The 26,443-nt window shown below is 40.4% G+C and overlaps 2 protein-coding genes across 2 annotated transcripts; one reads left to right on the top strand and one right to left on the bottom strand.

Moving 5' to 3' along the window:
• The first annotated feature begins 15,529 nt into the window (after positions 1-15,529).
• On the top strand, positions 15,530-17,654 carry LOC145450479 (uncharacterized). Its single transcript, XM_080328998.1, has 4 exons — positions 15,530-16,139; positions 16,211-16,439; positions 17,012-17,158; positions 17,232-17,654. Exons 1-4 carry the CDS (start codon positions 16,059-16,061, stop codon positions 17,459-17,461), a joined length of 687 nt encoding a protein of 228 aa, XP_080185124.1. The 5' UTR covers positions 15,530-16,058; the 3' UTR covers positions 17,462-17,654.
• Positions 17,655-17,669: 15 nt separating this feature from the next.
• LOC145449917 (uncharacterized) lies at positions 17,670-18,927 on the bottom strand (the record flags this gene model as incomplete). Its single annotated transcript, XM_080328354.1, has 2 exons — positions 17,670-17,919; positions 18,512-18,927. Coding segments are annotated over 2 exons (666 nt in total), but the record flags the coding sequence as incomplete, so codon positions are not given.
• Positions 18,928-26,443: the final 7,516 nt, after the last annotated feature.

Here is a 26,443-nt window from a genome sequence, read left to right as displayed (position 1 = left end):
CATAACTTGTCAAAAATTTATCATGTCATAGAAAAGCCGGTTGTTACGAATTCGAAAGAAATGTACTTCGATTATCACGATGATGGAAATTAAGATCAATGCGGTATTTCGGAGGTGGATGTGTATCGTTTGGTATGTTCACCAATCACTAAATGTCGGTTAGTTAAACGATACATTTACAAGTTTACCGAAATCTTGATTTACAAATGACAGCTTGATGATGTAAAGCTCAACCACTCAAATGTGTTTATTACAAAGTATTTGACACAAACAAAATATCGAATGAAGACTTCGGTTTCATTACCAAGCTAGTGAAAGTTGTTTTCTATTGGATGGATATGATTTACCTTTAGAAAAACGATATAGACCGATTAAGCGACGCTGTTTCATATCCGTCGAGTGAGTAAAATTTCTTTGGAGTTCGGTTTAGTGAGATAATTGTTAGGGATTCAATCACATACAAGTAACGTCTTTTAGTGACAGAGTATTGTGATGACATTTACTCTAGCGAATGACAACGGAAAAATTTTTGATTGCATTGTCGGTGTATGTGTTAGACAAATAATTCTAGTACACCTATAACTATAGGATACATTTGGCAAACATCGTACAAATTGTTTCGTTGTGATGGTAACGACTTTCAGCGGTTTGGTTTCATGTCGGGGAATTATTATTTGGGGGTTCAAAAACAATCAATACTACAAATGAACAACAATGCAAAACACGTTAAGTGAATTACAGTGTAGCAAGTACTTCATTGATATTACGATTGTTGTGTACCAGACATTTCTAACTGAATTGAATGCATCTAGCAAACATATTCCAATTTGTTTTTTGTAATGATCAAAGTGTGTGAAATGGTGCGAACGGATTAAGCATTAATCAAGCGGCGATATGTCAATTCACCTAGTGTGATATCTTGGCACCGGGAAATGTGCGAAAGTGTTTCAATTCCCACCGCAGATTACGACGATAAAGTATTGTACCGGTTATTGTTCAACAAAGAAAATTGTTGTTTCATCTTTAGTCTTGGTTACTGGAGACAATTACATTTGTAAATTATTTCCTGATTTCCACAATACGCTGCGTGGTTTTTACGAACACGGCTTCATCTTCCCAATCAAAACATTTCAGACATGTTAATCTAGTTTTACAAATCGATATGTCACTAACAATGTTTCTGAAAAGTTTGTTGGTATCGTAATAACCTTCAACACAACCCTGGTCTAATAATGTCATAATTTAATAATCAAGTCATGATCGACTATTACAAAATCTCATATGTCAAAATCAATGTGTCAATTCGTGAAAATTTTCAATATAACACCTGCGTTCGATTGTAAGAATTCTCAACTACGTTGGTCAGACATTCAAATCTCGTATACTCAAATGTAATGTGTTAATCTCAAACCGCGCGCCAAGTAGTAATTACTTCATCTTACAGTTGAATAAAAAATATGGGATATGGATACAACTGAGTTGGTATGTTTGTGGGTTGTAGTGATTACTCGCGTAGTCTTGTCTACTTTTCATACGGACACTTTTTGTTTTGGTTTGGTGAGTTACTACAAACGGATTGACTTACCAAGGTTTTTGTATTTTACTCGTTTGTGCATGGCGAGATGTTAAAATGTTGAGTTGTCATAGTGATAGTATTTCTGAAACTCTATTTTACAAACGGAAACGGAGTCGTGAATAGAGTTGTCAGTTTCAAGGATTGTTTCAAAGTATAATCTTGAAATGTGACTGGGTGAAAGTTGGTAGTCATGTTTGTCAAACCTATTTCAATTCACGCAACGTCAAAGTCCAAATATTTCATTCTGGATTATTTGGATTTACCTTTAGTACATCCCGCGAATGGACTTAAAGTTGGTAAATTACCAAAATGATTGAATATTATCGGGTTAGAGATAGTTGGTATTGATTCTATAAGTGTTAAAACAGCGGCGTGGAATGTGTGAATGATCCGATGCGGGTGAATGTTGGCGTCAGTAATATTCAGGTTACGTTCGATTCAACAGATCGCGTTAATAGGATTTGTCAAAGGATTTGAGTTGGGTCGAATCAATACATTCAAATACGATTCAACTTGATTTGTGTAGTGAGTTACATTTCAAGTTGACAAACTAACACATTGATTGAATATTTTCATGGATCTTATCACGCAACTAAAGTCAGCCACTATTCGGGAGGCGTGAAACATATAGCGATCGCGGGAAAGTGACAAATTGTTGGTTTTCGAATCACCGTCTGCGACGGCTCTGGGACAAACTAATTACCGAAATATTACCTTGTGAGCGGGTATGAGGGATTGCTATGTCTGAAGCATTATCCGGTGAGTGGTCGTTGGATTTTAAAATGATATCACACCCTTTTGAATAAGCGTTCACTTCACAAAGGATTAGGGTTAGAGCGGAAATAAGTGACAATTTGTCGCTATTCAAGTTACCGACACTGGCGGTCTGTTATTCGTTACTTATTAAATCTTACGAGTGAAATCAAGCTCTGTGCCAAACTGCTTACGAAAATTTCACCGCGTGAGTGATCGATATGCCTGTAACACCACGTCGCTAAAGATGGTTATGTCCGAGACATTATCTTGTGGGTGATCGCGGAGTTTTGCAAACTATTTCACAGCTATTTGAAGTGTTAATTTGTGACCGTTGTTATTGTTGATATTCGAATCGCCGTCTACGCCGGCTCTGTGGTAAACTAATTACCAAAATATTACCTTGCAAGTGATTCCTAGACTTGGCAAACTATTTCACACCTTTTTTGCTGAAAGTACGACATACCGCCCGCAGTCTATACCGAAAGTACGAATCACGACCGCACCCATAAGACGCAATAGCCGCATGCGACCCCCGCCGTAAGAAATAAGTGCCGCTCGCCACCCCGGGTTTCGTGTTAGCATCAATAGCCGCTCGCCACCCCCGCCATAAGACGCAATAGCCGCATGCGACCGCATCCATAAGAACACATGGCGAGTCACCACAGATCCCGTAAGAATACACGACAGGCGAATCACCGTCACCACCTATAGTAAAAAAGGCGAGTCACGACCGCCGCGGTTGGCTGTGAAACAATTCAGCGCGCAGGTCATTCGAAATATAGGTCGCACTGCTTAATCCTTACAACAAGCCGCGTTTCCGCTTGTGCGGTTATTGTTGGTGACTCGTACATATTCAACACCGCGCGAGAGATGCCTGAAAGTACGAATCACGACCGCATCCATAAGAATAACGATATATCATTGTCGTACTCGCCGTAATTTGGAATATACACATTACCTAAGGATCAATCACATGACTATTTACTTGATACATATTCAACACAAAGTACAACATACCAACAACGAAGCCGCTTGCGAGCTATACTGAAAAGGGTTACCGCGCGACCACAAGACGCAATAGCCGCATGCCAACGCATCCATAAGACATAAGAGCCGCATGCCAACACGAGTTTCCCAGCCGCGTGCGAGCGATTGCTATACTGAAAAGAGTTACCGTGCGAGAGGGGCCATAAGACGCAATAGCCGCGTGTGAGCGGGCCCATAAGACATAAGGAGCCGCGTGCCAATACGAGTTTCCCAGCCGCGTGCGAGCGGGCCATAAGAGCCCCTGCCACCCCCAGACCGATCATACTAACTACTCATGTCCCGAACCAAGCTTATTTGAATCTGCAGTCTACACCAGTGGTCTCGAACATGCGGTACGCGAGAACATTTTGTGCAGCCCGCGTCGGCATTTGGGATTTTCAAGTATTCCACAATATCTAACTGGCACATATCTTATTTCTGATTCGACAACTTGAAATTCACTCTAAAACTTCTCCAAAAACTTGAAGCTACTCATCAAACTTTGCTATCACATCTCTTTCAAAAGCTGTCATACCGTGGAACATCAACTTTTATCATTATTATTCTTTAATAATAAAAGCATGTTATGGTGCTTATAACAGCGTGGTCTTTTGCACCACGTGACAACAAATTCCATCACTAACACAAGCAAACTTACAAATTTAGTACATGATACTCACAGTCGGAAGTCAAATGTCAATATTTATATACGGCGTCCCGATGATGCTACAAAGTCGATTACGTGTTGTAATATATTGATGTCTGTCAATAAGTTTTCCAAGTCGAATGGTATTCTCTTTCGATGTGCACTGTTTCTTAGTATCTGTCTGCGTTGTTCTAGTATCGGACAATCCATCAAAAAATGGCGCACGTCTTCGATGACTCCACAATGGGCACAAAAAGGTGTCGCAGACACCCCTATTCTGTGCAGATGTCCATTCAATCCGCAGTGTCCCGTTCGTAAACGTAATAACGTGGATTCATTTCTTCGCGATGCTTGTCTTGGAATTGTCGTATCGATGTTAGGCTGGTATTTTCGATACGTTGCTCCCTAGTCAGTACTTTGGTATTGTTCATTCCAGATCGACTTGCAATGGCGGAAAATTAACGTTGACGCGTCTGTTAGCGGTAAATCGTAGTTCGTGGCTTCATGTTCGATGTTTGCGGCTTCTCTTGCAAGTCGATCTGCAATTTCGTTTCCTCTGACGCCTGAATGTCCGGGTATCCACGCAATTGTAGTCGACATGCTTCTATTCTTCAGGCGGTGTCCTATTTCCACAATTTCATGGATTATGAAGTGTCGAGCTGAACGGAAATTGTGGATGGATTGTAGAGCACTAAGGCAGTCTGTTAAAATGATGGAGTCGTTAATGTTGTTTTGGTCTATCCAATTCAAGGCACATTTAATTGCACATAATTCTGCTGTGAATAACGAGAAATTGCGGTGAGCAGCGTGAGCAATTCTCAGGTCAATACTTGGCATATATACCGAGTATTGACCTGATCAACTATTTTGTCACATTACCTGATTATGATGATAAAACATGACCCGTTAATGATTCGATTCGTGACTGATAATTATGATTTGGACTTGGGCGCGACCTTTGGTATAATTGCTCGTACTTGGACTGATTGGTTGATAAAATAAAATGACTCAAGTAAAGTCGGGTCAAACGTTAAAATCAGAGGCCTCGTGACTCGGAACGCCGTGACTTGGTATACAATCACGGACGCAACATACCATCGAAATGTTAGTGAAAATAATAATATATCAAACGGTCGTACCTTGCGCTGCGTATCGTTAAGCTGTCCAGACAGTTCGGTATGGCAACCATTGGCATATTGTTGCTCCTTGATGAATAGCCTAATTAGTTACATCATTGGTCATTTTGAGTCTCTTTATCCGTGATATTATTGGCAGTTAAAGGTCAGTAGGGTTACGCTTCACAGCTGTAACACCAATGCAGTGAGCAGTGCAGCCTAATCCAGGTTCGGGCATACTCCTTGGAAGTAGGCTATTGATCATGTCATTGCCAAAGTCAAATTATATCAGCGTTCTAATATTGAAACAGATCAACAACAACTCAAAGATAATAATTATGTCATTTTAATATAAATGCCCAATCGCCGAAGAATCCATTGGTGTAACAGCTGTGGAGCGTACCCCTACTCGCCTTTAATTAGCGATAATATCATGAATAAAGAGACTAAAAATGACCCATGATGTAACTATCTAATAACTATAACAACCGAATCATGCCAAGTAAAAAAAACGATTTAATATAAATATTTAAAATTATGACTTTTTGGTGGCAAGCGTAAATTTATTATAGTAAATTGCATTTTCACGATGTGTATGGAATGCCAAGGTCCATCAAATAAGGTCAAATAAGAAATACATGTAATACCCCTATTTGATGCTGCGGCCTGCGGCGTCATCAAAAGCTGAGAAGTTGGCCGGCGAGCACATTTGAGTTTGAGACCCCTGGTCTACACCAGACATGGGGTGATTACTTCATGAATGTAATCGATTGCGATTACGATTACATCCGAATGACGCGATTACGATTACGATTACAGCAAAATCGGGAAGTAGTCGATTTCGATTACGATTACATTGGAAAAGTAATCACGATTACTCACGATTACATTTATTTTGCATTTTAGAAGTTATATTGGAAGACAATATATGGATTGCGCTGAAAAGGCCTAATGAGATAACAAACTTCTTTTTAAAAAGATGCGTTATTTGCTTGTTACGTCATAATATACCCATTGCCGATTTTTATAGAGGACGATTTATCGCACCCAACGATTTGCATTCTTGCCAGGTCCATGACTGCCGCACCCCAAATTTTCCATTTGGGTGGGGAGCGAGCTCGAAGGGGACTCAAAAGTATTTCGTAAACCAACATAAATTATAGAGTATTCTCGAGAGATTTAATTAACTTGAAAATTCTCTCTAGATAACCTTGATTTTGGAATGCATATACGTCTCCCCCTCAACAAAAAAGCATACATAATTTAGGATTGCATTTAAACAAAGGCTTTAACAAAATTCAGTGTTTTTAATTTATGCCATAATTGTGTAAAATATGCTTTCCACAATTACCACCCGATTTAGCCGACGTACATAGATATGGGATGGTTGAAACCCCTCAAAATAGTCCGTTCAACAGTTATAGTACGGATATTTCGTCAAAGGAGCGGTATTTACCCTATATTTTCAATTGTCAATGTCAATCCACATTCGTCACGTCATGGCTTCAAAAGAATAAAAAATAAAAACATGTTTTCAACAAGGGCCTTCTTGTAAACATGCTCTCTTTAAATGTATTTTTGTTTTAAATGCAACCCTATTTTATAGCAATAGGTATTTAGGTTCCAGTCAATACCGTGCCGCGACACACCAAAAGACATATGCAATTTCGACCAACACGCGACTTCACGAAATGCGCTACTATAGAAAGACTTTGGCCGAAACTTAGGGCATGTGTCCATTGTCAATAGCCGCGTTGGGTGGGCGTGACTACTGGTTCGGTCCTTCCAATCCGAGCCCACAATGCAAATGCCCCCCGTACACCCACAGAGTATTAAAGACATGACAATTTGTGTGTGCGTCTCACGAAAGTTTTTCTTTTAGTCTGCTACGTTTGGGATACAACATTATCTTTTGATTATAGCCTATAACAGACCGGAAGTCACGAATGAACAACACACGCTAAAGTAATTATAACAAGATAACAGGCGTTATAATTATGAATTACGTGCCCCAGCTTTACAGGTAAATCTGACCATCGGGGGGCAGAGAGAAAGAGAGGATTAAAAATTAATAATAATATAATGAACAGCTTCTTGGAGGTACAGAACTTCAATATACATTTGAATAGTATATTCATACTGAAATGAATATACTATTCAAATGAATAATATAATGCAATAACCGATATTATTGACGAAATTCAGTATTCAACTTGAAAATATCACCCTATGGCGGCCAAAGACCAACGTTTGGACTGGGGGACGAATTGCTGTTTTGGTCCTGATTCTAGCTAAAACCCACGTTAACATGATATATAAGCTCATGGCTATGGCGGCAGGTCCCAATGTTGAGTAAAGAATTATGACATAACCATTGGCGCCTGCTTCGAGTAGAGTCATATGAGAAGAAGATGAAGAAAACATAAAATTCTGCCTCCAACTTAATACATATAATGTACTGCAAACTGCCGCTACGAGAAACGGCAAAAACGGCTCGGTTATGATATATATCAGCAGCTGTTGATTTTTATTGCTTCGTTGTGGAAACCGTAATGTTTTATTTGACGAGTACAAAATTTAAAATCTATATCCGCTGTACGTACGTATACGTAGGCTACTACATATAGGCCTACTGCTCGCTAAGCAGTAACGGTCAAACTGCGTTTGCATAACCAAACATTAATACAAAAGTTACTCGGTAGAGTCTAGAGTGGTGATTAATTATCCTGCTGCGGGGTACTGGCGTGTGGAACGTGTTGATAACCTGATATACAGCACGGCGGGTGTTCTTACAATCACATCGAATATCTATTTACTGTGGATACTTCTTACGCAATGACTAGCAAAGCTAATAGGCTACTTCTGACGTAATAATGAGCAATGGCATTTAAAAATCGGACGTTTGTGCTATCATGAACCTGGTATAATACATCTTCCTTGTTCATGTTCACGAATGTTCAGTTCATGTCATAGTACTTGTACAAATAAAAAGTAATCGTTCTTTCACAAAGAAATCGATTAGATATGGGAAGTAGTCGATTACGATTACGATTACTTCGGATTTTTTTCGAATGTAATCGATTACGATTACGATTACTTGAAAATGCTGTAATCGTCGTAATCGATTACGATTACTAATCGCGATTACCCCATGTCTGGTCTACACAATGCCACCTCACAACTATACTTATTCTTTCTCTGTTTCAACAGTCAGCTGCTTTGGCGTCTGTTGCTATTTTTCCCAGCAGAATAAAATAATCGTTTTATTTGGTTAGCATCACTCAAATTAAAGCTCTAGTTGACTGCTAATCGTGTCGAAATCCGGCGCTAATGCAATAGCGCAAAAGAAATGACATGGAAATTCTAGGTCACATGAAGATTGCAATCCGGTCCGCTTGCAGGTCTCTCGAATCTGCCCAATCATATCCTCGACAGTAGCACGTATCGGTATATCATCAGTTCTGAACCTTGTGTGTACAGAGAACCCGGTATCACCCGCACAATTTCGCACTCGTCAATTCAGTTGCCCTTACAAAAATGCGAGTGCGATATCGATGGATCACAGAGTGATGTGTCTGCGTCATAGCCATCTAATCCTGCTTCTCCGGTGTAGAAGAAGTGGAGCGGTCGATTGCAAGTGCGAATCACTTCTGCTAGACTGGAGGACAATTGCAGTGTGATATAATAGCGTATACAATTGGAGATACGAAGGAAACGTATGTGTATCAACTCATGCTCTGCGTGTTTATCAATCTTTTATGCCGGATATCTCATATAACGCAATCAACTGATAGCAGGTACGAAACCTCTTTCAATATTGATCATGAAAAATCAGAGATTGTCATACGGGAAGTTGTCGATTTTCGGCTACTGTTTCTGTTTTCGACTGTAAATTATGCGGAAAATAGTTACATGTATCTAGGGTTGTGTTTAAAACAAACATGTTTAAAACAAGGCCCCTGTTTAAAACATGTTGTTTATTTTTTTTCTAAGCCATGACGTCACGCATATTCAATTGTGACGTCATAGTGAATTGATATTCATAATTGAAGATACACCTCTTTTGACGAAATAGGCTTCCAACCCCTGTTATATATTTCTTTAACTAGAACTACATCGTCTTGCAGCAATTTTACGGTCGGCTGTTATCATCATCAGAACATTCATTCCGTACTAATGAACTATATCTACGTACTATAGCTGTTGAACCGACTATTTCGCGGGTTCTAACCATCCCATATCGTATACGTCGGCTGCATCGGGTGGTAATCGTCGTCCGCATAGGTCAGGGGTCGGGAACCTTTTTTGTCCGAAGGGCCATATTGGCCCTATTTTGTCCATGTTAACTCCCAAAGAGCCATACATGCCAATCAACTGTTACGTCGCAATTGAAAATTCCGTGACGTCATGGTAGCTCTAATTCGAACTCGCTAAATGGGATTCGTCGTGTGCGCCACATTTTCTCTGTAAAAACTGGTAATTATTCTTCGAACATAAAGCTCGAAACGAGAGGTAAGGCACAAACTGGCCAAGTCTCACCATTGATAACGCAATTCATCTTAGATAGCTTAGACCAGGGTTTCTCAACCGTGTTTTGGCCGTGGCCCATTTTCCGGTATGAAAATGTTCTGTGGTTCACCTCTTATCCTAGAGTCAGAGTCCATTTCGATGTGTGGTGATCGCCGGCGACGATATGTCTATTCCTCTAAAATATGCGCATTTTTCTCTTACTGATCATATTTAAATAAAGAACTATCCGGACATGAAATCGCACGAAGCGCGACGAAAACTACCAAGTTGAATAAATCTCCTCCAACAAACGACCAACGTAATAATTTTGAGCCCATTCGAGATCGCCCCAATTGGGGGATTGGGGGCAGCAGTTGTGGTCCTAGTAGATAGTATACCTCTTGTGTACATTATGGCCGTCCGCTGTTCCCCTCATGACGCGAAACCCAATGATCTAATACCCGCATCCACTGTGTGATTGGGGTTTTAGTTCCGCTATGGTGCGGGATAATATACACATTCTTGGCCACATTCAAACAATTCTTTGGTGAATGGTATACTAGAGGGAAATGGGGAAAGGATTTTTTATTATGCAACCTGTACCTACAAAAGCTACCATAGGCCTATGTCAGAGCATTCAATCCAACAATACAATTAATTCGCGTGACTGTTAAAATGATGTCAAGGCCGGACAATTGAATCCGAGTCCGTAGATTAATGTGATGCGCTGGGCTACATACTCGACCCATTGCGATTCGTTGCGGCGGTGCCGCATACTTCCACAAGAAGTTCATAATTGATAATAAATTGCAATTATGGTTATTTTCAGGTTACAATAATACGACCTGCAGAAGTACCGTACATCTACATCGGTCCGAGTATAATGCACAGTCTTTTCAACGGTATGCGACATACGGCCGATTATGACCCTGCCGGAATACACGGTTACTTCAGCATTACCTTGCAGTTATTATATGATCTAAATTATTTTAGTTGCTGTTAGCGATAGGTTGTCATAGCCTGGGGACAAAAGTGGCCGTTCCCCCTCCCATTTTCGACTTGTACATTGTGACTCCACTCCATACGTGCCACTATAGGCTACGTCTCATAGAGTTGGAGGAGAAACTTGATTTAGCCAACGTATAATTCGATAAAATGAATATCTCTTGGAGCGAAAAACATAACAAATATTAAACTCTCATTAATTCTACAATTTTCCAAATAGCTCTGTGGCCCACCTCAAAATGCTCATGTGATCCACCAGTGGGCCATGGCCCACCCTTTGAGAACCCCTGGCTTAGAATTTATTTTAACTGATATTAATCGAATGTAACTGCATGTCACACTGATTCCGAAAATCTGAATCTGATCGACTTTGCAATTCTCAAAGTATTCGGCGGGAACATAACGTTGCGCTACACGCACACATGCATTTTATTGCCGGTACACGGTACTACAGTTTGTAATTGTGAATGTCACGTCCACGGCAGTTCATATCGTGCCGTAGATCAGGAAGAAAATGTGCATTTGAAAGCTGCGTTGTGATATGCGCGTCGCCTTGTCTGCTATATGCTCTTTGAAACGTATCGCACAATCCAAGATTTCGAGTCGGGTCATAGAATTCGCGAGTGATGTTGGTCACTGGCGCGACGGTAACTTAAATTGAAGGATTTTGAAAGTGGGGGTCCGAGCCCCTAAACCTGAGAACTGCATTGTATTTGCCTCTCACAGGCATGTTTATAGTGCCACGAGAATAATTATTCTGGCCGTGATAAAAATTTACTAACAAGTCGCTGCAATATTGAACAATTCAGTACAAAAATAAATAGTTGGCAAAGAGCCATATCTTATACCCAAAAAAGCCATATATGGCTCGCGAGCCATAGGCTTCCGACCACTGGTATAGGCTCATACCACATGTTTTTGGAAATATTTACACAATTATGGTATAATGATACAACTTTGAATAAAAACGAGTTTTTAATGGCCTTTGTTTAAAACACTTTGTTTTAAACAACCATTTTTTTTAAATGCAACCCTACATGTATCGTCCAAAACTTTGTTCCTACTTTTGTCGTGCTTAGTTTGCACGCAACTATCGGATGCGGATGCGGATACGCATGTTTGGGACAGTTTGCATCATCGTGTGTAATTTTGCATATGCGACTATATTTGTAAGTTTGTCTCTAGCCTAGGGCAAACTGATACAAGCTATCACCCTTTTGGTAATGATTTCCATACTGGCGTCTCCCGATGCATAGTATGGGCTCGTTATAGCTGCGCCTGTCGAACATTTTCACTCGGTATCGTCTGAAACCAGGTGTGCGTATAGCTTGGAGTATGAGCGATGTGCGTAAAATCGGTAAAATAGCAAAATAACATCCATGCTCTTCCTAAATGCATGGCGGGTAGCCGTCAGTGAGCCGGGGACTGCCGCTGACGACGCCCAATCGGCAGATTATGAATACTGTTGCGGAATACTCAAGCGGATGACGTATCCATATGAGAAAGGAGAAGAGGCAAGTCATACTTAGATAGTGGCGTCAGTAGCAAATATACCATGTCGGCGATGGCCTCCCAGCCTCGTGTGAGAATGGGTTAGTATCTGGTGGCAACAAAATGAGGTCTTAAGGAAAATCCGAGAGGAGAAACAAGTGGTTCTCAGCCAGGAAGATGCATTAGAGCGGCATGATGTCGGCTCGGCAGGCATTAGAGGGTATCGGAGTGTGGGCGCAGCCGGATGCCTATTGGGCTACCTGTATGATCTTATGAAACTTGTCAAGCCCTGGGTGAAAACCAGTGTAGCCCACAGGGGTCTGGACCTGCGTTACGACTGTGTCCAGCCACCCTACGCAAGGGGGTTCGACGACCACTAAGGATCTCCTTCCACAGCCATATTCTAGATCAGGGGTCACCAATGCGGTGCCGACGGGCCCTAGGTAGCCCGCAAGGACCAGATGACTCGCCTGCGAGCCTGTTCTAAAAATAGCTGGAGTAACAGGCCTTACCAGTGAGCTTTTACATCATTTAGCTGTTCTTATGTAAATCACACTAACATGTAACATAGTATCGTTAAAAAGTGGCTAATTTGGGAGTCGAGTCGGAATGATGACCTTTTCTTTTTTTACTTTTTTAGTCAATACAACAAGATTTACAGTACAAATTTTAGAATTCAGCAGTTTTCTAGTCCGGTAATCTGACTTTTATGATTTGTAAAAAGTGTCCTCGTTCCTGGATTCCAATACAACCCCACAGAATATTACGATATTGTAATTTCCATTTTCATGAAATATGACCACGATTTCACTGAACATCGTAGACCACACGGCATTAGTCAATGTCCATCATTTTTATGATTGCCGATACGATGTAGCCTACTTAACAGGCTAAAGTTACGTCGCATCGCGTCTTGAATTACAAGAGTTTACTTCAGTTCAATGCGCCCTTGTGTGAGCTGACCGAGAAATGTTTGGAAATATCGAAATAGGCATTGCGCAGTAATCGCGTTCAACTTAGCCAATTACCGCTAGCGAATACTGATTTACCGCATAATTTTCGCGGGAAATTGTGAAATAGAAAAGTTACAGCTGTAAGAAACACAGTACTATGAATCACAGATCTGTGAAGCGTGGTATATTACAAAAACGGCACCGATTCAGTGCGTCAGTGTCATTGATGTCACTGAAAATTCTCCTTCACTGTAGTTTTTAATACACGACTCTTCGGTATGCGTATCTTGTCCGAACCTGAACGCATGTGAGAGTAGAGATCTGAAACCATGATATAGATTGTCCACTTGCGTGTACTTAAAGGGGCACTGCGCTCTAAAAATGATGTGGTCTTAAATTGAAGAAAAAAAATAAAGAAACATTTTGGCCGCAACCATTTTCTCTAGAACGCCAACGTAAAGGAGCTTCAATTTAATGAAATTTCCACAGGACCAGAACGCTCCAGCGGTCGCGGCTGCGCGTCATTTCTTAACCCGTTACATGGCACTGTCGAATGTAAACATTACATTACATTCGATAAGGGCACGATGGCTTCACCGAGGCACTTGCTCTACCTACGCGATTAGATAGTTGTCAGCCAATGTTATGAAGTAAATATGTTTACACGCCAAGGCGGTTTAGATACGGCTTTGAACAAACGATGTTGCGATGTTGTTATGAAAAGTTGCGCGTGACGTTGGCCACCAATTCCTCTCTGGCGATATATACCGGTATGCTTTTTGTGTAGGCTGAGTTGTAGGTTCAGGTTGGGTTTGCGCCAGTGTTGGGATGACTCGAGTCAACTTTTTCGTATGACTTGACTTGACTCGAGTCACTTTGGAAAAATGACTTGACTTGACTTGACTCGGAGCTTCAAAAATGTGCATTGACTCGTGACTCGAAGAAAAATTTACGAGTCAATTTCAAGTCATCAAGTAAACGCTGTCGATTAAATCACTGTATCTTGTGTATGTTAAGATTGTTCGAAATACGCCGGTGTCACTTGTAAGAGCAACCAGTCATTCACTGATTCTCGTTACATGGATCCTCCATTGTTACGTCACAAATAAATTGACCGCAAACTCAACGATCACAGCTTACGTCGTCGAAGTAGTAATAGAAGATTAATCTAAATAGCAATGTGTCTCTGTTTCTTAGACGGCCAAATGCTTATGTTGCGCAATGCTCACATTCGCCAACCCTCTTGTATGATTTAAATCGGACGAATATAGTTTGTGCATTTATATTCTCAGGGATGTGTAGACGGGTAGGTAGATGTGTAGGCTATTGTATCATATCAATTTGTTTCAACTTCTCGAAGCTTCGCATTAGGTCCTATATTCTGGCTGATGATAACTGACAGTTCTATGTGTGCGTTGCGTGAGGGATAGTCTTTTCGCATGCATATTTAACTTGATATTCGTTATTTCATTCAAGATAAATGATCAAGTAATCTGTCTTTCACACAGCTAGCAAAATATACTGACTTTTGACTTTGAACCATCACTCGTACTTCAAAAATTCAATTTAACTTGAATTGTGACTTGACTCGTGACTTGACTTGACTTGACTCGAGTCACCTCCAAAAAACCAGTGACTTGATTTGACTCGAGTCACCTTTGAAAATCGATTGACTTGACTTGACTCGAGTCAAAATCTGCAATGACTCGTGACTCGAAGGTAGTGACTTGATCCCAACACTGGTTTGCGCACCGTTGGATTACAGTTAGGGATGATGAATTTTACTACAGTACCCGAACCCTGAACACAATTTTGAATGTCATAAATTTTGTCATGTTCATGGGGAACACTGATTGGTGGTATTCGTGTTGTGGATAAGAAATTTCTGTTATCCTGAAAAAACGTCTACAGTATTGTCTTGCTCCACCCAGAATCTTCATAATAAGTTTGTTCCACTTTGTATTGAGGATATACCAATGCATTGACATTATTGCAAGCTGCAATGACAAGATGTGCCGTTACATCGTGTGAAGTTACAACGAATGACGCAACGCCTACTCTTCATAAAATTCCTTCTGGAATTGCACTAAGGCGCCAGTGGTTTAATGCCATAGGAATCTCGTTGAACAAGATAGAGCAGAAAAACATTCTTGTATGCAGTAGGCATTTCAAGATAGGCGATTATACTCGTCCCCGTAAAGGAGATACCGGTGGAAAGCGTCGACGACTTAAAAGGGGTTGGTGGCAATCATCTCTAGCAAACTCTCATGCATATTATAAATGGTTCTCTTGTATTTCTTGATAGAAGCTGTACCTTCGTTGTATCTTACAAAGCAGTTCTATAAAACCAAGAACGTATCAGGTCGGAAATTGACTATAGTTTTGGAGAAACATCAATCTTTGGCGGAATCTTGGGAGCCACGTACACTGATATTGCGGATTTTTTCTAATACTGGACACTAACTACATTTCGGAACGTCGTTTTTATGAAATACAATCGCAATATATTTTGCCAACTATTGCGAGGTACTATGATGAACAGATGGAGGATGTGTTACGGGAGATGAAGAGTCAATGTAAACCAATTACACTGATGGGTGATGGGCGATCGGACTCACCTGGGATTTCTGCAAAATATATGGTTTATTCATTTATGGAGGAGACGACTGAAAAGATTGTCCAAGTCCAATTGGTCCAAAAAACAGAGTGCTCAAGCAGTGTTGCAATGGAAAAAGTTGGCATGGAGCGTGCCTTGGATGCAATAATTGCTCAAGGTTTGTCAATTGAAACCGTTGTGACTGACCGGGCACCAAGCATCAAGAAATTGATGAAGGATAAATATCCATCCATCAATCATCAGTTTGATGTGTGGCATGTCTGCAAAGGTAACTGAATCCTGTTATTATTGGAATCTTCCTTTGCCTTGATAAACATTTCTCAGGACTGAAAAAAAGTTATTGTCTCTGGGTAAGAAGAAAGGTATGGAAGACTTGCTACTATGGACAAGAAGCATCACTAATCACTTGTGGTGGTGCTGTCAGCATTGTGGACAAGATAGCAGTGTAAGTCTGCATATGTACTATGTCATCCATCACATATTAATAACTTTTTATACAACGGTATGCAATTGCAGGTGCTTAAAAGAAGATGGATATCTCTTCTGCATCACATCACCGGCGAACATGAGTGGACAGTTGAGGGGGAAACATATTCCTGCAGCCATGGTACTTTGACTGAAGACCAGTGCCTAAGAACTAGATGGTTGCAAAGCGGATCTCCTAGTTTCAAAGCATTAAAATCTTTGATAGAAAACAAATTTTTGATCCATGATTTGGAGCAGATGACTCAGTTCAAACACACTGGTAATTTTTATGACTAATCACATCTGCATGACTCATCTTTACATTGCTTAGGCCAAGGTGAGTGTCTGACAGGGTTGTAACCAAATCACAAAGTTCCGAGTTACTAGTCAATCTCACTTATAGTTTTGACTCGAGTCAAGTCGAGTCATTTTCAATTCACCACGGAGTCCAACTCATCGATCAGAGGTTGAGTCTAAGTCATTGTGTTGACTGCTCGGTTTCCTGTTGAACCCACTTTTTATAACTCTGTTTGGTGATAACGAATGGTTCACATTTATAATATACTAATTTCGCTCACTTTTAAGTTTCTGATCGCATTTTCAAGTACCAGTACCAATAGACGTCGAGTCGAGTCATCAGAAAATCGTGACTTGAGTCGAATCATTACAATCCTGGTGTCTGTTTCCATAGACTACCCTAAGTCGCTTCGACACTTTCCTATCCTTTTATTTTCATTGTATTGCATTTTTGTGGTGTATTGAACTGATAAAATTGCTAATATAGACCTATGATGATGACACTAGTTATCGGAGCGTGGTCAGATCACTAAATTTCACACATCCCGTTTTTAGGATCATTGGAAGTTTATCACAACGTCATACTGAAATTTGCACCTAAACGTCTTCATTTTACTTATGACACGATGCTAGCACGAACCGAACTGGCAGTCCTGGATCACAATGAGAATGTTGGGAGGTTTCAGGCAGTGACACGAGAAGGTTTGCTGTGTCCATGACATGTCTGCAAGTCAAGGTACTTGGTTAGTTACTTACCATATATTTGTTTAAGCAGGTGTTCTACCATTCAAAAAAATTTACTCTCGGACAGCAAAAGAGTGGATCTTGAAAAGCATGTATGAAAAGAAGACGAACCACTATGCGAGAGAGCTTTTGAGACGAACTGTTGAGAATCGCACTGACATCAACTTCCGCAGTAACGTTTCTAGAAATGTGCATCCAGTCAGCATAGCACCAGAACCCTCTACAGAGGAATTACTTTCGAAACGGCGTTCCCGAACATGACTGAGATATAATAATCTTTGTTATGCTTTGCCAATGACTTTGTATTGCAGTGCTACTTAGGCAGCTTACTAGCTCAATTAATTTCTTCCACATGTTTCCAGTTACTACTAACTGCCCCGTTGTAATACCCCAGCTATGTTCCAATTGTCTGGTATTTATTAAAAATCAAAGTAGCAATGTATGAAACACAGCAGCGCAGTGTTTTTAATCACAGTTCGTTTTCTGTCGGCCGTTTGAAACCGACATACAGTCCATCGTCACTAGGGTACTTCTGTCTTAAAGCAGTGACGATGCAGGCTGGCAAAGGCATCCTGTTTTTGCTACCCAAACCTTCGCCATCCATAATCCATTCCAGTATGTGTCGATAAGACACCAAGCGATATCGTCTGCAATTGGAAAATCTGAAAGTATACTGCAGTGATAAAAAATGCTGAAATCTAATAGTAGCATAGAGATGACTGAGGATATGATGCTCTCAAATTAAAAAGTGTACGCATTTTATGGAAAGTATTCGATAATAGGTTAAAAATGCAGGAAACTGTAGTTCATCTCCAACAACCATGTCACATCACATATATATAGGTCCAATACTAAACACAATACAAAATGTACTAGGACAGAGGCCTCAACCCAGCGAGATAGTGTAATGGTTATGCGTCCGGCTTCTCGAGCGGTAGGTTGTGGGTTCGATCCCCGGCCGGGTCATACCAAAGACTCGAAAATTGGTATCCGCAGCTATCCTGCTAGGCGCTCAGCAATCACGAATAGCATGGAGGAGAAAAAAAAACGGGGGCGCAGACTAGATGACCTCATGGGGCCGTATCGCAACTCCGTCGTCAAAGCATCTTGATGGTGCAGGCGAAAAAGAATATCACATCTCTCTCTCTCTTAAACACGCGGCCTGCGCGCCGCATGCTGCCCTTGAGACCATTTTGTACGGCCCGCGACAGCATTTTGGATTTCGAAGTATTCGTCAATATTTAACTACCAACCAAAAGTAGGAAATTGGCCCACGAGCACATTTGAGTTTGAGACATCTGTTCTAGGACCTACTTGTTAGAAAGTCTTCTGCCAGGACCGTGCGGTTGATTGTTATTATTCCAGTTTTTTCTGTTCACTTTGAAAAATGTTTCAAGAATGGAGGGTTGTATATGTAGGATAAAATCGTCATGTTCTGTTATGCAAGGCGGCCCTCCATTCCCCAGCAGCTCCATTATTTGTTGTATTTCCCTGCAGCAAACACACTCATTCTCGTTTGGCATGCGTGGACAGTTCAAGCAGCTGCACCATTCATTGTCAAGTGTCCGAAGTTGGACTCTGGTTTTCTGACGATTCCTTTGACCAATACAATAACATTGATAAATTGCATTTAAGAAACACAGTGCAATACTTACAGAGACATGAGTTTGTGCTTCTTGAGTTGCAACAAGACGGGCGAATTCCTCCTCTGAATATTGTGGTTCGAATTAAATACGGCAGGCTCTCACCAAATATCGTGATATCTTCTACATCTGTGTCTTCATCAGAAGTTAATTCATCACACAGATCTTCTTCCATACCAGTAATAATTTTAACAAATTATATATTATCTACGTGTCAAAGGAATTGCATAAATGAACTGATGGAAACAAAAATTCATTTGTGAAACTGAGAACAACATGATACGATAAAAATATCACACAACAATATTTGTACAAGCCTGTCTGCATTCGTTCTCGACTTGCAACTCAACGGCGCTTCTTCGAAGTACGATCCAAAACAAGCCAATGTCAATCGTGCAACCATTGCTTTCCATGAATACGATAGACAGGTTGTGTAGAGCAAAAAGGAGATGAATATGGCCGTTATAGGACTGTATTCAAGTACAATTTTGTAAACATAGCTATTTTATTACAATATCCCATCACTACATGGCCGGTTTCAACTGATAACGCCACAAAAGCTATAAACCGGTGACATGGTCGACATTGCAGATCCAGTAGTAAGGAGAATTGCCCCGTGGACTTTTAGGGGCTCTGAGGGAAAGGAAGACACACTACACTTTCATTTGAAATTAGCCGAACGAAGTTTCCAGACAATTTTTCAAATATGAACAACCCTACTGTGCAGTCAGTAATACGCTGTAAAATCACTGCTTCAAATTTACAGCTGTACGAATAGCTTTGCATCAATATATAATTGCAATGGCATCTCAATTGTCAGCATCAGTCATCTGGCAAATATTATAGAGTCATAACAAGCTTCAGACACAAATCCTCCTGACTTAACATTGTACGCTGGTTGAGCGCCGGTACCGTACGCTTATACTTAACGTAACTGAACCGCCCTGGCGTGAGACATAATTCCTCCATAATATCGGCTGACAACTGTCTGAAGTTCGTTCTCTAAGTGACTGCCTTATCGGGTCGAGCAAGTGCGACAATGAAGATAACAAGCAATAAATTTTGTCAACGGGTTAAGAAACGATGACGCACAGCCGCGACCACTGGAGCGTTCTGGTCCTGTGGAAATTTCATTAAATTGAAGCTCCTTTACGTTGGCGTTCTAAAGAAAATGGTTGCGGCCAAAATGTTTCTTCATTTTTTTTCTTCAATTTAAGACCACATCATTTTTAGAGCGCAGTGCCCCTTTAACTCAACAGTCAGGCACAGTAGTTCCGCCGTTCCGCGTGAGTGTTGCTTATGTCAGTATCAATGCAACATGTACTATGTAGTAGAGATGGGCTTAACCGATATTTTGCAGTAGCAATTACGAACTGCTACTTTCGAAATCTTAACTGTGATTTTTAACTGTTACTTTTCAGCAGTTATATTTGCGGTACAGCCTGCGTCATAATTGATTGATCCTCAAGATTACCGGACCACGACTGACCTATCGATCTCGCTTCCCATGACATGCCGCCCTATTTCTTGTCGCATTCTTCTTCTATACTATCTTCTTTACTTTCATTCAGTGTGCATGCCTCCTCTTTACATCGCCTAGGCCAAGGTGGGTGTCAGATTCCATAGACTACTCCTTGTCGCTTCGACATCTTCCTGTCTTTTCATTGTATCGCATTTTTGTGGTGTATTGAACTGATAAAATTGCTAATAAACCAATGATGATGATGATTTAGTCAAAAAAGTGCAAAATGTATTAGGCGTACTTTAGAACTCGCCGATCTGAAATCACAACTCTATGCTTGAAAAATATCCATTCATGAAGTACAATATAGTTACAGAAGTGCCCACTGCCCACCCTATGCCATTTTTGACAAATATTGGATGTAATATTCCAGGGGGAGATGTCATTCAGTCAAATCTGGTCGTCGTTTAGGGTAAGATGAACCGGCTATTGTCACGAATGTAAGGTGGTGGTCTGGTTGAGATTGAGACTGTAGTGTGGTGGAACGAATAATGAAACACACCAGAGAACTACTGGGATAAATGTATTGAATGACTAGGATATTTGCTTAAGTGCAATTCTGTTAACTGTGATATGCGTTAGCAGGTAACTGCTACTGCTACCTGAAAAGCTTAACTGCTACTTTTTAATGATATTCTATTTTTTTCACATCTCTACTATGTAGTTGTAGTATGCAGACATGGGGTAATCGCGATTAGTAATCGTAATCGATTACGACGATTACAGCATTTTGAAGTAATCGTAATCGCAATCGATTACATTCGAAAAAATTCCGAAGTAATCGTAATCGTAATCGACTACTTACCATATCTAATCGATTTCTTTGTGAACGAACGATTACTTTTTATTTGTACAAGGACTATGACATAAACTGAACATTCGCGAACAATGAAGAGATATTATACCAGGCTCGTGATAACACAAACGTCTGATTTTCAAATGCCATTGCTCATTATTACGTCAGAAGTAGCCTATTAGCTTTGCTAGTCATTGCGTAAGAAGTATCCACAGCAAATAGATATATTCGATGTACGTACATTAGTCTGATCGTGAGAACACCTACCGTGCTGTATATCAGGTTATCAAAACGTTTCACACGCCAGTACCTCGCAACAGGATAATTAATCACCACTCTGCCTAAGTTAAAATAGTAACTTGTGTAATGTGTATTGATGTTTGGTTATGCTTATAGTTAAACGCAGTTTGACCGATGCTGCTTTGCGAGCAGTAGGCCTATGTAGTACGTACGTACACCGGACAAAGATTTGAAATTTTGTACTCGTCTGATAAAACATTACGGTTTCCACAACGAAGCATTGAAAATCAACAGCTGCATCATAACCGAGCCATTTTTGCCGTTTCTCGTAACGGCAGCTTGCAGTACATTATCTGTATTAAGTTGAATGCAGAATTTTATGAATGAGAATCTTATTCTCATATGACTCTACTTGAAACGGGCGCCAATCCTCATTTCACAATTCTTTACTCAACATTGGAACCGTCATAGCCATGGGCCGTCATAGCCATGGGCTTATATATCATGTTAGCGTGGGTTGTAGCTATAGAATTAGGGCCAAAACAGCAACTCGTCCCCCAGTCCAAACGTTGGTCTTTGGCCCTCATAGGGTGATATTTTCAAGTTGAAGTCTGAGTTTCGTCAATAATATTGGTAATCGCATTTGATTATTATTAATTTTTAATCCTCTCTCTTCCCCGATATAATTATAACGTCTGGTATCCTGTTTTACTTTAGTGTATGTTGTTAATTCGTGGCCTCCGGTCTGTGATATAATCAAATTGTTGTATCCCAAACGTAGCAGATAGCTCTGACCAGAATACACTATTGATTATGATTACAAACCAAAACGCAGACAGTTGACACCTTGTAAAGTTGTAATATGACGGGTAACATGCAAAAATGATTGCCAAGTGCATAAAAATTAGCCATCTGCACTGCAATTGGGGACTGGAGAGTAAACAATACTATGAGTCAACCACATTATCACATGTACCATGTGTACCATGTACCATGCTTGCCACTGTTTCGGATACTTGACGAGATTCATCGGAGTATCTCGGAGTCTGGGATTGAGCTCTTCGGAGTCGGAGGGAGTTTTCCTCAGACACTAAAGTTGTCGGAGGGATTCGGAGTCTCGAAAAGCACTATCCGCTCATCACTGGTCATGGCACGGTATTGACTGGAACCTAAATTCATATTACTATAAACTAAGGTTGCATTTAAAACAAAACTCAATATAAAGTAAACATGTTTGAATCATGTTTTTTGAGCCATGACGTCACGAATGTGTATTGACATTGACATTAAAAAATATAGGGTAAATATAGCTCCTTTGACGAAATATCTGTCGTATAACTGTTGAACCGACTATTTTGAGGGTTTCAACCATCCCATATCGACGTACGTCGGCTAAATCGGGTGGTTACTGTCCACATAGGCTCATTCAACATGTTTTTTGAAAAGTATTTACACAATTATGGCATAATTTAACAACCTAAAAAAACACATTTTTTTTAAACAAAGTGTTTTAAACAACCATTTGTTTTAAATGCATCCCTACTATAAATAATGTAGGCTATGCTTTTTTTGTTGAGGGGAAGACGTATGCATTTCAAAATCAAGCTTATCTAGAGAGAATTTTCAAGTCAATTTAATCTCTCGAAAATACTCAATAATTTATGTTGGTCTACGAAATACTTTGAGTCATCTTCGATCTCGCTCCTCACCCTATTGGGAAATTTGAGGTGCGGCAGTCAAGGACCTGGCAAGAATGCAAATCGCTGGGTGCGATAGATCGTCCTATGTAAAAATGGGCAATGGGTATAGGCTCGATTATGACGCAACAAGCAAATAACGCATCCTTTTTAAATGAAGTTTGTTATCTCATTAGGCCTCTTCAGCGCAATCCATATATTGTCTTCCAATATAACTTCTAAGATGCAAAATAAATGTAATCGTGAGTAATCGTGATTACTTTTCCAATGTAATCGTAATCGTAATCGACTACTTCCGGATTTTGCTGTAATCGTAATCGTAATCGTAATCGCGTCATTCGGAAGTAATCGTAATCGCAATCGATTACATTCATGAAGTAATCACCCCATGTCTGGTAGTATGTACGTACATTGTACAAGTACCATGTACATTGTACAGTGTACACTATAGGGATGGTGTGAACGTGGGGTTCACGTTCGCGTTCTGTGTGTGAACCTCAGAAATTTAGAGGTTCACGTTCACAAGCGAACCTTGGTAGGTTCTGCACTGTGAACCTTTTTCATATATTGCAATTTTCCCTTCATTATAACATCTTTGGTTCTAATTTAATGCATTTCAACTGCGGGCCACTCTATGCATGGCGCTGGCAGTATAAAAAATCAAAACCAAACGAGCGTGCACCTTGACAATCTCAAAAATTTTACTTGCTTTGTTACAAAAGTTTGCTCGAAATATCCAGCTTTCCGTTTGTGAATTTTTAGTGACTCTATGCTGTGAGCTTGACCCGCAATGACACAACATCAAGAGCGAAATACACTACATGTAGTCAGCGAATGATGAATATTCAACCAATCAATGAAATTGATATCGTTGTCTGATGTTACAAATCTAGCAGGCGTACGCCGTCAATCTTGACTTCATATGTTTAATTGTTTATTGTATCATAAAAACAAAATCCCTGCGATCGGAGTGATGGCTACTGCTGTATAACTTAGTAATGTGGTAATATCGGTAGCCAGTATAGAAACCCGTTTTACACTCTGCTCAATATCAACGTCGCTATACTCAGACGCCGAATACATTGTCCGATCTGGCCTAGACCGTCAAGGCGTAAGCTTATATTCCCTTGCAAGTCCTCGTCCAAATTATAGGCGAAGCGACGGAAGATATTGATTTTATTGGATTAATATATCATTTGATGGCCCCGCAGTTGATACGGTCCGTGGACATATGAGCATGCGACATTACAGCATGCGAGACTTCGGCATGCGACAATTTGGCATGCGACACATGAGCAATGAGCATGTGGGTTAAATTACGGGTTAGGGGTAGGTTATAGGGTTGGATTTATGGTTGGGTTAGGGTTAGGGTTTAGGTTAGGTTAGGCTAGGTTAGGTTAGGTTAGGCTATGTTTAGGGTTAGGGTAAGTTTTTGGGTTATACAATCACATGCTGAAGTGACGCATGCTGATGTGTTCCATGCTGAACTGTCGTTTTCCATTGTGTCGCATGCTCATATGTCGGGCAACCGTTGATACATGTGGTGATGTTTAAAACGTCAACATGTACTTCAGCATTGTGGCATTATATGGCCCGAGTCGTCGCTTTAATATAGATAGACTATCACTTCACTGAAATGTAGGGCTGGAATTAGCAATATGACGTCACGTGACGTCAGGAGGTTCACACCATCCCTAGTACACTGTACAATGGCAATTGCCTGATTATTGTATATTCATCGAATAAAGCAGTAAATCTACAATGTCATGACGCCATAAGGAGTCATACTTGAATACTCGACTCGACTCGAAGTCTTATACTCGATTTCGAATCGAATAACTTGGGTACCTGGGTTTATACAACGGCGATAACGAGAGAGACGCAGAATAATCGATATTTTCGTAATCAGTAGCTTTCGTGTGATACCGGCTTTATGAAGTTTCGCCCTCGGGAAGTCAGCCCAAGTACTGCCATAAATTCTCTTACCATAAACTTTTCATAGACTAAATTATGGCAGTGATTTGTAGCGGCTGAAAATCGACTTTTGTAGCCATGGATTTATATGGAAAGCAAATGGAAAGCAAATTCGCTTTGTTATATATAAGGCTGGACAAAGGCTGACTGACTATCTATTGAGAGCCACGCGCGTTACCCGCGGCTGCAGTTTATTGATTCCTCGTACGAATATAAATATATAGAGGGACAGACATAGACATCGTTTTGTGCAATATTACCATAATATTATCGTGGAACGCGAGAGATCGAAGGGATCGCAGTACACGCAATTCTCAATAACGATTTGAGAATCACTGATACGAACCGAGCAGAGAAGCAACTGGTGCATGAAACGATCAATTCAAAAGATAGTGCAAGAGAGAGAGGGGGGAGAGTAAGAGAGAATATGACAAAAGAGAGATAGAGAGTCCACTAAGAACTGATAAAGTGCTTTGTACCGTATCGTTCACAGCAATCCCTTTAAGCGAGTTCGTCGAAATAATATAGAGAAGGATAGCGGGGTTTCGCGGGAACGATACAGCAACTTTTCAAACATATCTATTTCGAAGCAGGGAGCAAATGTATAAGCTAGCTATGAGTTGATACTTATAGTTAAGACAGGTTATAGAAATGTACGTACACACAAATAGGCCTACTCTCGCCGTAGCAAGATAGCAACAAAATCGGACATTACCTGTGCAGATTGAGCAGAACTCGTAGACGTAACTAAGGAGACCGGTACAATGCTGATGAAATTTTGATTGTTTCGTTACACTTTATTGTACACGAAAATAGATGCTATTAAACTGAATTTTACTCTCCCATCGGCATCATTCATAATATCGCTTTAATCAATTCAAGATACTACTACTACACTACAGTGATCAGTGAAACGAAAGAATGAGTCGAGACGACTTGGCGAAGTCACTCAATCAATACTCCCACCTTGACCAACAGATACAGTAAAGAAATGGAAAACATGTTCGAATGAGTCATGCAAAGTGCTCAGTGCACATGCTGATCAAAAATTGGGCAGACAGTGAAGTGATCTGGTACAGCGCATTGTGCTTTACTCGCTTTTATTTGTCATGTTCTTTCGTTGACGTAGGCCATAACGGCTTATTTGTTCGTGCCTTTCGAAGATCTAAGATGATCGTTCAAGTTTAAATGATTGATGATTTATGTCAGGAGATTTTAAAACATGGGTTTCGAAGGGTATGAATTTGGGTCGCGACTGCACTAGAGCGATCTTTTAATATACAAGTATTATTTGCCGAATTCCCCGCAACCAAAATATTTATTCGCGCTTCGCGCGATCTTGAGCGGATACTTCGTTCATGTCCGTGTTCA

This window comes from Botryllus schlosseri, chromosome 11 (assembly GCF_051294905.1).
Source record: "Botryllus schlosseri isolate E-star chromosome 11, Bs_hap1, whole genome shotgun sequence".
Classification (NCBI taxonomy): domain Eukaryota; kingdom Metazoa; phylum Chordata; class Ascidiacea; order Stolidobranchia; family Styelidae; genus Botryllus; species Botryllus schlosseri.
Note: the sequence above shows the minus strand (reverse complement) of the source record. Positions and strands in the feature narration are given on the sequence as shown.